The sequence below is a fragment of the Carassius carassius genome, chromosome 9 (assembly GCF_963082965.1).
Source record: "Carassius carassius chromosome 9, fCarCar2.1, whole genome shotgun sequence".
Lineage (NCBI taxonomy): Eukaryota > Metazoa > Chordata > Actinopteri > Cypriniformes > Cyprinidae > Carassius > Carassius carassius.
In genome coordinates this window covers 30683190-30694636 of record NC_081763.1, presented here as the reverse complement: position 1 = coordinate 30694636, position 11447 = coordinate 30683190, and the positions used below count along the sequence as shown (strand labels likewise).

Here is an 11447-nt window from a genome sequence, read left to right as displayed (position 1 = left end):
TACGTTTGTTATTTTTTATTTTATATATTTTTTAATATATATATATATATATATATATATATATATATTTACATTTTTATATAAAATTTATAATTTTAAAATCTATTTGTTATTTTATTAAATTACTTTTGAGTCTTTTTACACTTTTTACCATTTTTTGTGTTTATGTATTTTAAATTTTTATATTAAATTATTTTACATTTTTATATTTAACTTTTTATTTACAAATATTTTAATATAAATATATGCATTTTAAAATATTTATATTTCATATTTAATTCATATTTAATTCATACATATATTTTATATTAATTTATTACACTATTTTGAACTTAGATTTGTTTTAAATAAAATATTTTTTTTTTGTGTGTTTGCATTTTTAATGATAATTTATATTTATATTATTACATAATCTTTAAATGTATTTATTTAAAAATATGTGTATATTATATTATATTAATATCTTTTATTATTTAAAAAATATTTTAGTATAAATGTATGCATTTTAAAATATTTATAATTTAATTCATACGTATATTTTATATTAATTTATTACAATTTTTTAAACTTAGATTTGTTTTAAAGTATTTTTATATTTACTTATTAAATCAATTTTAATTTGTTTGTAAATTTTTAAGAAAATTTAATTTATATTTATAAAATTATTTTAAAATGTATTAATTTAATTTATATTTGTATATTTCATATTAAACCACCGAAGGCCCTATTTTAACGATCTAAACACAAAGTGTAAAGCACACGGTGCAGGTGTGTGTCCAAATCCACTTTTGCTATTTTAACGATGGAAAAACACTCTGTGCGCCAGGACGCATTTTTGAAATCTCAAGCGAAGAAATCGTTTTGCTTGTACGCGAAGTTTGCCGGGTGTATGATAGGGCCCTAAGAATAACACCTTATCATGACAGCATAATAGTGGACCAGAATTCATTCTAAAATATGAAGAAAGAAAAATACAAACGGGGCTGGAGCTGTAAATGTGACACCAGATCACAGACTGAGCTCAGAGGTTGTGTCCTCAGTCAAGTCCAGCTGTTATTTAAGCGAACAGGCCTTTCAATCTCCCCAGACCCACCTTATTAAAGCAAATCAGCTCCGTCAACATGTGCATTCAATCGCTGCCATTTCTCCATTAGATGAACAGGAGGAGAGAGGACAGGACTCGCTTGTGATCAAAACATGAGTGCAGGTGTTGATTTATGGGCTTTCGTCAGCAAGGGGATTCACTATAAATAAAAGATTCAGTTTAAAGCCGTTTTGTTAAGTTCTCTTTTTTATTTTCCTTTCAACTAAAGACTTTCAGTAGATCTACACACAGTTCATTAGTGCTGTTGAGCATCATTATTACTACTGCTAATATTTCAGGGTCATTTCTGAACAAACTTCACTTATAAGACAAAATCAAATAAAAGTAAAGAAACGTTAAATGCAATAAAATATTAAAAAGTAAACTTTTTTTTCAGGCGGGTGTAACATTGATGGCAAATTTTTAGGATTAATTTATAAGTTCACACTGAATGCTTTGTGATTTTCTATTTTATTATTAACAAATCTAATCTTTTATATTTTGCACAACAGTGGTTGATGTATACTTATATTTAGATATTTAACAAATATATATATAATTTTTTACTTTAATATTTACTTTAATTTTTCTATTAATGTATGAACATTTTTAAAACATTCATATGTTTTTAATTATTTCTATATTAATTTATAAAGTAACTTTAAATCATATCTGTGCATTTAAAATATTGAATAAATTCAATTTATTTATATATTTTATTATCAGTATATTAAAATGTATTAAACTTCTATTTGTATATTTAAAATATTTTTGTATTTATTTTCACACAAGTCATTTGAAACATTAAAGCAGACACTTTCATTTATTATTCTTGTTATGTGTATAAAATGACCTTGGTAAGTTTAATTTGATGCGGATGCCCAAATGGGATGTCTTATTTTGATCCATATGTAGGCTATATATATATATGTGTATATATATATATATATATATATATATATATAATATATATTCCATCATTAAATCCTAAAGAATATAAGACCTCATGCAACAAGAAAAAAAAGTCGTGATTGTCCGTTGTTTTTTTTTTTTTTTTTTTTTTTTTTTTCATTGACAAGTAATTAAGAGTTTTAGTTAAGTTTCTAATATTTAAACAAACTGTTGGGATATTATCTTACTAATTTATTAAAGTGATTAATTGGATTACTGTAGTAATCAGGGCTGCTAGTCACAGTTTGTTGGCAGGAAAGAGGATGTTTGCTTGAGCAGGACCGAAGCTCATTAAAATCAATGTGAGCTGAAGTTACACACACTGATTAAACAGCTGTTGCTGCCACACACACACACACACACACACGCACGCACGCTCGCACGCACGCACGCACGCACACGCACGCATATTACACATATTGAGTGTGTGTTTCATTGTGTTGGGTCTCTCAACTGCAAAAATGCAAATGAACATTTTTGACCATGGACCACAAAAAGTCTTAAGTGTCAGTTTTTTGAAATTGAGATTTATGCATCATCTGAAAGCTGAATAAATATGTTTTCCATTGACATATGGTTTATTAGGATCAAAATCTGGAAAATCTGGAATCTGAGGGAGCAAAAAAATCTAAATACGGGGAAATTCTCAGAAGTCCTTAGCAATGCTAATCAAAGATGACGTTTTAACACATTTACAATATATAAAAAAAATATATAAAAATCAAAAGATTTGATATATTTACGGTAGGATATTTACAAAATATCTTCATGGAACATGATCTTTACTTAATATCCTACTGATGTTTGGCATAAAAAAAAAATCTATCATTTTGACCCATACAATGTAGTTTTGGCTATTGCTATAAATACACCCCAGAGTACATTTGTGCTCCAGGGTCACATTTTTACTTTGTATCAAACAAAAAAAAACTAAAATACACTACTAGTAATGATCTAATTGTGCATGGTGGGTTACAGTATTCTGGATGACTTGTGTTTGGAAAGGAGCTGCTAGCGGTTTATGGGTGTCTTATGGGTAAAAAGCATCATTCCTCAAGTCCATCTCTCAGGACTGATGCCACACTAGTGAGCTGCCTCTGTACACAGCATTTAAAGCATTATAAGCAGTTGATTAAAAATACACTTATTGATTTGGTTAAAAGAAAAGCATGCCATAGAATAGAGGTACAAAATATAGTGACGTGTGTGTGTTTTGAGAGAAGGTGTCAGTCTCTGGTCTTCATTAAGGATCTGTTGTGTTCAGTTAAAGGCAGCCTGTTCATATTAGCGCTGATCCCGCTCTCTCTCTCCTGATTGGCTGCTTGAGTGTACTGGGGTCGTCTGATGGTCACTGATCGACTAAACTGAGTTTGACATCGACTTCAGGATTGTGTTAACAGACTCGTAAGAAATACCACATGAAACCAGTTCCACCATGTGACAACAATCAAGGCCCATTGACTCCTGAAGAGTCACATTATAGTCATTTTGAGATTTTGATGCAGCAGTATCATGATTGTGGGAAAATGTGGCATGGTGTTGATGTCTATTACCTGTGGATCAATCACATTCGTGCTGATATACAGCCATTTTTTTCTCCGTATACTGAAAGTTGACCGAATTATTAGAAAACCAAAAATAACAAGATTTGTTACATTGCTTAGTGCAGACTATAAAGGTTTCTCTCTGTGCTGATATTTCTGTATGACTGATATGGCTGTTGTAATATGTGTTTCTGTTTCTGTAGGACAAGAAGCTTCGCCTCTTCGACCCGCGGGCTCAGCTGTCAGCGGTGCAGGTACTGTGCAGACATCTTCTGTTCAATCAACACACACACACACACACACACACACCCAGCGGAGGTTTCTGAAGGTAATAAAGCTCAGATGGATCCTTGGGGTCAGATATTACCCACGCTGCTCTCTGATAGCTCTGACGTCTCTCAGAGATCTCGTCCTGGATTGGTTCCCAGTGTTTCCTGTCAGATCTTCAGGTGTTGTGTGCTGCTGTGATGTCTGATGTAATGCGGAATTCTATCAACCTCGTTTAGATTTCAGAACTTCGTAAATAATTCAGAACTTTTTTAAATAATTGTGACTTTGTGCTTTACTATAAACTTCATTCAATTAATCAAACATCTCATCATTTTTTTAAATAAGTAAAAATAATATTCATTAATTCATTTTTCTTGTTTGTTTGTTCATTGTTCAATTTGTTATTAATTCAGAAAATAATAATAAAAAGTATATATATATATATATAATTTTCTTGATGATTTATATACAATTTAAATTTTCAGTTTAATTCTCCCTTTCAGTATTTCTTACATTTTTGAAAAGCATTTTCTTGTCTTAAGCACAAACCTTACAAAGTTGTGTTAGATTTATGATTAATACAAGATAAAAATGTAAGATAAGATAAATTACATAAAAGGTGTAAAATAAAATAAATTCAAAACAGTTCTTTGAAAAAAAATCCTGCAATGTAAAAAAATAAATAAAAAAAATATCTTGTTCTTATTAAAAACCTGCCTTAAATATTCAGAATACAAACAAAAATATGTATTTATTCACTTTAATTTTGCTTAGTTAAGTGGATTTTACTTGTAAATAGTGCAAAAACTGTAAAGAGTGCAAAAACTATTTTTTTATTTTATAATTTGTATTTTATAAATTTTTATTTTGCTTTGAAATATATTTTCTTTTTTTTTTGGTAGATTGTATAGAAAAAAGGGGGGGAAAAAAGAAACAAAGTAGAGTAAAATCATTCTGAAACTTTGCAAATCCAAGAGATGAAAAGTCTGATTTAGCATCTCTCTCTCTCTCTCTCTCTCTGTCTGTGTCTCAAGCGCTCTAATGTGTCTCATTAAGTCTGATTCCTGACAGCACAGCTTGTTTTGTGAACACATCCAGCTGGCAGCACAAGAGTGTTCACCAGCTCCATTAACTTCACAATCACTCCAGCTCTTTAACCAGCCGTCACGGGCCAGTCCTAATGAACACCGTCTCCGTTAACTCCCAGCCACGCTCCTCTCTTCCTCAGCACTGAAGCACAGGCCACGACGTAAACAGAGACAGGTCTCAAAGCTGCTGTGATGTTTAGAGGCTCCAGCCGAAAGCAGAGCCCATAAAACAATGCTTTTTTAATGCGCCGGGGGATGAAAAGCGTCCGTTTCTGGAGCGACCGCACACTGCGTCTGCGCTTCTTCCACAGATCGTCTGATGTAGACAGGTGGGGTAAAAATAGAGGTTAATTGTACGTGGTATTTACGGGAAGAGGCGAAACTGTGTAATTTGTGCTTTTGGATGGCACGAGTCTGATCTGTAATCAGTGCTAGCGTACGCTCGAGCACACGGCTGTATTTGGGGAGCTGGCACGACTCTCTGTGTGTGTTTGTGTGTGTGTGTGTGTGTGTGTGTGTGTGTGTGCTCAAAACTGAGGTTTCAAAGGCCCTCGCTTTGAGATTTCCTGCTGCGTCTTGATTTCTATATAATAAATGCATATTTAAGGTCCTAACTCACACCAAACCACTCGAAGCTCACACTGAAAAGTGTGCTTTTAGACTCGTGGCTTGTGGTTTGGTGCGTCTTAGACCTCCTCGTCACCATGAGATGTAATGATCCAATTTTAGTTATTTTTAAGATTTTTTATATTTAATACAGGATATAATAAACAAGATAGAAGCTATATCAACAGCATTTCTGAAACGCTGATTTCCGGAGAAAATAATACTGACTTTAATTTATTATTTTAGTATTTTTTACCAAATATTAATTTATTATTATTAATTTATTTGTTAAAAGTATTTATTGTTTTTTCTTAATCTATAATATTTTATCCATTTGTATTTATTTATTTGAATACATTTGTCAAGTTAATATCACACTGTTTGTTTTTTATTTTAATTTATTTATATTTAAGCAGTTAGTAAAGGGAAAATCATAAGTATTTTCATATTTATTTACTTATTTAATTGCATGCATTTTATTTATTAGTATTTTATATCATTCATTTTATTCATTTCATTAATGCAGTATATTTGTTAAATATCACAATGCATCACAATATATCAAAATAACAATGCTTAATTTTATTATTTTATTTGAGATTTAATTTAAATAAATAATTCATAAGTAAACATTTATTTCTTCATTCATTTATTAATATTTTAATATTAATATTGCACTTCTAGCCACAACAGCAAAGTTAGTTTGAATCTTTAACTTGAAATCTTGGTAACTTTAACTTAATGACCATGAACACCTGTTAAAGTGGGGACTTTCACACTTTCGCACAGAGGACGTGACCAAACTATCTGTCCAGCCTCTGTTTCCCTGCACTAACAGAGCCATTTAGACACTTAGACCCTCGATTAATAAACATTAGTTTACTGAATCATTCATGTGAGTGCAGCCTAACATTTCTGCTTTTCAACCCTGCTGTTGTCTTCCTCTGTAAGTGCATTGTTTGTTTGTCAACATAGCTTTCTGTGGTAATTGATATTATGTCATCTGCTTCAATCTGGACCAGTTTTGTAATTCACGAGCCTACATACCCAGCATCCTTTGCTGTCACGTCCTGTGGCCGTCGTCTCTTGTGGTTTGCATCGATTAGGAAGAGGACTGTTATGGAGCGGGTGGGATGCGCAGGTTTTTGTCTTTTTGCGTGTGGCTGAAATCCTCCTCATAGTTTCAGGCCGCGCTGCGGTCCCTGGCAGCGACGGGAAACAGGAAAGGGAATATTTTCTGGACACGGGGGCAAGAGTTCTCTCGATTTCTGCTTCTGCTGCTTTTTGTGAAATCTGAGAGGCTTTGGAACGGAGAGGGAAAAAATGCACAACGTCGAGAGCAGACTGAGCGACTGCAAGGGTTTGTGGGAGACGCACACGCACACAGACGCTTCACCGAGGAAGGAATGAGTAAACTGGGTATATATTAGTCCTGTGGGTTAAACTTACACCAGAATATCCTGAAAACAAGCAGCGTATGCTTCAGGAGAAGAATGGAAACTCATAGACCATAATTCATAACCGATAATAGGAGAAGTGACTTTGAATCAACATAAAGTAGAACGGAAAGTACTTTTGTCCTGTTTTTTTTGTGGTGAATCTTATAATTTAAGACAACCTGGGTGTCCCAACCGTATCTTTAGATATGTCATAAATCAGCATATTAGACCGATTTCTGAAGGATCATGTGACACTGAAGACTGGAGCAATAATGCTGGAAATTCAGCGCTGCATCGCAGAAATAAATTACATTTTAAAATCTATTCAAATAGAATATAGTTCCTTTGAACTGTAAAAAATATTTTTGAATTTTACCATTTTTACTGTATTTCTGATCAAATACATGTAGGCGTGCTGAGCAGAAGATATAATACAGTGCCTTTTGGTTTACTTGAAGTTGCATATTTGTATTGTTGTGGACTTTACTGTAATGTTTTAAGGATGGCAGCGAGGGCATAGGCATCTCTTCTGACTTGAAATGAGGAGTATCTGTTGACGTGAGCTGCTGGATCTTAAGGCAGTCTTGGCTTGACGTCTTTCTGTCGAAGATTCAAATGAGAATTAATGCTAAACGCTCACAGCTTGAATCAAGAGTCGCAGTGAACCTGGCTGTGCAGTTTCCACATAGAGAGAGAGAAAAGAAAGATGTTTACTGTTCGAGGATGTGGAATACAAACATTACGTTCTATAGTATCAACATTTGTAAATATGATATACAACATTTATTGTTTTGCTCCAGGAAAATTTGACAGCATTGTGCAAAAATGTGACGTTGATTTATGTGAAAGGGGATGTTCTGCTTGTAACGGTTTATCAACTATTAGAGGCATGCCATCTTCCCAAAGCCAGGATTATTTATCTGACTCTAAAGAGGCTGTTTTTGCTATGATAAGTTTCAGACGTACTGTACACCATCACTGCGCTGCTGAATAGTAATCATAGCATTGCTCTGTTACTGTAAACACTTCTGAGTGGACATGCACACTGTATCAATGCAGGACACGACGGGAGGAATAAAGAGAAAAAGATATAGATTTATAGTGCTATAGAGTTATTTTTTTCACATTAATTGATTAATTAATGCTATGCATTTATTTATACTTACTGTTTACATTTATTTACTTTTACTTTTTATTTATTTTTACATGTATTTTTTATTGATTAAATAATTTTACTTATTTACTTGAACATTTGATGTATTAATTTACTCTGTAATTTCTTTGTTTATATTTATTTACCCATTTGTATTTATTTATTAATTATTTATTGGTTTGTACATTTTTATTTATTAGTTTATTCTGTATTAACTGTTTGTTTATTTATTTAAAATATAAACAAAATATTTACCGTTATAGTAAATATATATACGTATATGTTTTTACGTAAGTATTTATTTACTTTTTCTTTTAATTTGTTTATTTATTTACCCATTTGTATTTTTATTCATTAATTATTTATTTGTTTGTTTGTACATTTTATTTATTAATTTATTCTGTATACTTTACCTGTTTATTTATTTAAAAATATAAACAAAATAAGTATAAGTAAATTATATTTGTTTTCACATATTTATTTATTACTTTTTATTTAGTTACATTGTTCATATTTATTTACCCATTTATATTAATTAATTAATTAATTATTTATTTGTTTGTTTTTACTTTTTAATTAATTTACTCCGTATTCTTTACCTGCTTATTTATTTAAAATATAAATATAAAATAATTTGGGCGTAATTTTGCTTTTTATTTAATTATAGATTTATTCATACTTATTTTCTGTTTACATTTATTCACATTTTCATTTACTTATTTAAATTTATTAATTTATTTTTAATATTTGTTTATAATTATTTACTTATTCCTATTTATTTATTTTTAAATAATTATGTATTCTTCTTTCTATTTTCATTCATTCATTCATCCATTCACTTACTCTTCTTTTGTCCTGTATCCATATAGTGTTGTGTGTGTATTGATTCTGTGGACTTCATCAGAGTGTATAACCGTAGTCTGGCATGAATCTATTGCTGGTGATATATTTCTGAGTTGTCATGCAGAGCTCATGATTTTCTCTTTAACATCTGTCATTGTTCATGCCGATGAACCGGACCGATAAACGCCTCGTACTCGACTGCCAGACAAATACATGATAAGCAGATGATCATTTTACCAGTGCTTTCCATCCACTGACCGTCTGTGCCGTCCAAATCGCAGTCTCAGCCATAGTTACGCACAGCCTTGTAAATATTGATTCTGGATCAGTGAGATGTTTTTCTCGTCCGATCTCTTTGAAACGGCTCTCATTGGTGAATGAGTTCTGGAGCGTCACCTGCCTGCTGTACTTCCTGTGAAGAACACATCTGCTCACAGCTGGCCTGTTTCTCACCTCACACTCAGGTCTGTCATGCTTTGGCCTGTTTAATGTGTGTTCAGAGTCTCTCAGGACGCTGTGTTTCATGTGTTAGTGTTGGCCGTCAGGTGCAGACCCGTGCTTCACATTCGTGTTCAGTTATTTCCGGCAGTTAATTTCTCTGAAGCTCATGTAACACATTGTGATCCTACATAAATACCAGATCTGTCTTATGTAATTTTGGACGGCCTTGCAAATGTTTATTTTGTATTTTTTTTTACATTATTAAACCAGCAGAATGGAAAGATATGTATTTATGTAAAGAGGCAGGAGGTTAGACCACTTTTTTTCATATACAGTAGCTATTATATTATTTATGTATTAAATTCAACATTTTATATTATAATTTATATTTTTTTATAACATTTAACATTCTAAAATGTAATATTTTCTGTTTATATAATATATTTAAAACATTAAAGCAATTTACATATAATCCGTTTTTCTTTATTTAAATATATTAATATAATATTTTTAAGATTTTACATTTTCATTATTATTCCTAATTATTAAAAATACACTACACTGTGATTTATATGTTATGCATGATGTTCCATCTATAAATTATTTGTCAAAATAAATGATACATTGTGTAATATATTTTATAAAATATTATTATAAAATAATAATGTTGTTATTATTGTTATAAAAAATGAACACACAGGAGGTTTTATATTTTACATATTTAAAATAATATAAAATAAATTAAAAATATTAAAATTAAATGTTTATTTTATTTTTTTAATTTTAAATATATAAATATATTACTAAAATGTTACATAATTCTATATTATTTGTAACAATGTTTAAAAAATAGACTTTACAGAGTGATTTACATGGCATAATTAATATAGATTTATTTAAAAAATAAATACTACATTTTGTAATATTTTATAAAATATATTTTTTTTATTATAAAATAATGAATACATGTTTATATATATAAGTCTGAATTAAAGAAAAGATATTGAAACAACCCTCTATGGACACCTTGGCAATTGAATCGCCATTGGTTAGTAAATTGTTTAGTTTACTCGCCAGACTGATATATATATATTTGTTTGTAAAATGGCACAGTTTTTTAAAGAACTGAAAGTACACTCTTTACATTAGTCTGTCAAGCATTATAATATGGTAATCAAGTATTATTTAATGATATAACTTTAGTAACTAGAATTAAAACTTGATAACCGTGATTGAATGAATATTAATGAATATTAGTTTAACTGGACTGGTGGTGGTGTTTTTTTGGTCATTCAGTGTTGAAAAAAAAAAAAAAAAAACACACAAAAAAAATACTGATAATATATTAATAATACCAATTCTACTAATAAGAACAATATAAAATGCGATAAGGATTAATGAGCTGCTGGATTCATGAATATTAATCCAGATGTGTGCGTTTGGTCAAAATGATTTGCTGAAATCAATACAATACAGCCAATGTGATTGTCGTTTGTGCATTAGCCTTCACCAACTACCGGAAAATCCAACAATTCTTAAAAGCTGAAGAATTCCAAAGGTACATCGTTATTTTGACAGGAAAATACAACAATGAATATAATTTACATGTGGCGCATCGATTCTCTCTCTCTCTTTCTGCATGTGTGTGAGACAAAGTGATGGTGAAGTGTGCGCCTTCACACTAGATTTTACGATACGTCAAATACTGTACATCCATTCAGATGAACTAAAAAATATCACAGATCTCTGATGGAGAGTGAAACTCTGAAGCTCTCAATCAGAGTGTTTGACGAGTAAAAATCTATCTGTGCTAAACTTTTACTTAGCTTCCAAGAATAAAGGCCCGTTCACACCAAGCACGATAAATATAAAGATAACGATAAAAATATAGTTCAAAAATCGTTCTCAATATTAAAGAATAGCGGAATCCACACCACAACTATAACGATAAAGGCAAAGCGAAACGATATCGTTGGAATCACTTTCAAAACAATTTTTTTTTCTGATGAACGATAAAAACATTGACAA

The 11447-nt window shown here is 30.8% G+C and overlaps 1 protein-coding gene across 1 annotated transcript in view; it reads left to right on the top strand.

Moving 5' to 3' along the window:
- LOC132149574 (coronin-7-like) overlaps positions 1-11447 on the top strand; it is a 114624-nt gene that overhangs the window by 10124 nt on the left and 93053 nt on the right. Inside the window, exon 7 of the mRNA XM_059558952.1 lies at positions 3783-3833. Within this exon, the coding sequence (XP_059414935.1) occupies positions 3783-3833 (51 nt within the window). The remainder of the gene's footprint in view (positions 1-3782; positions 3834-11447) is intronic.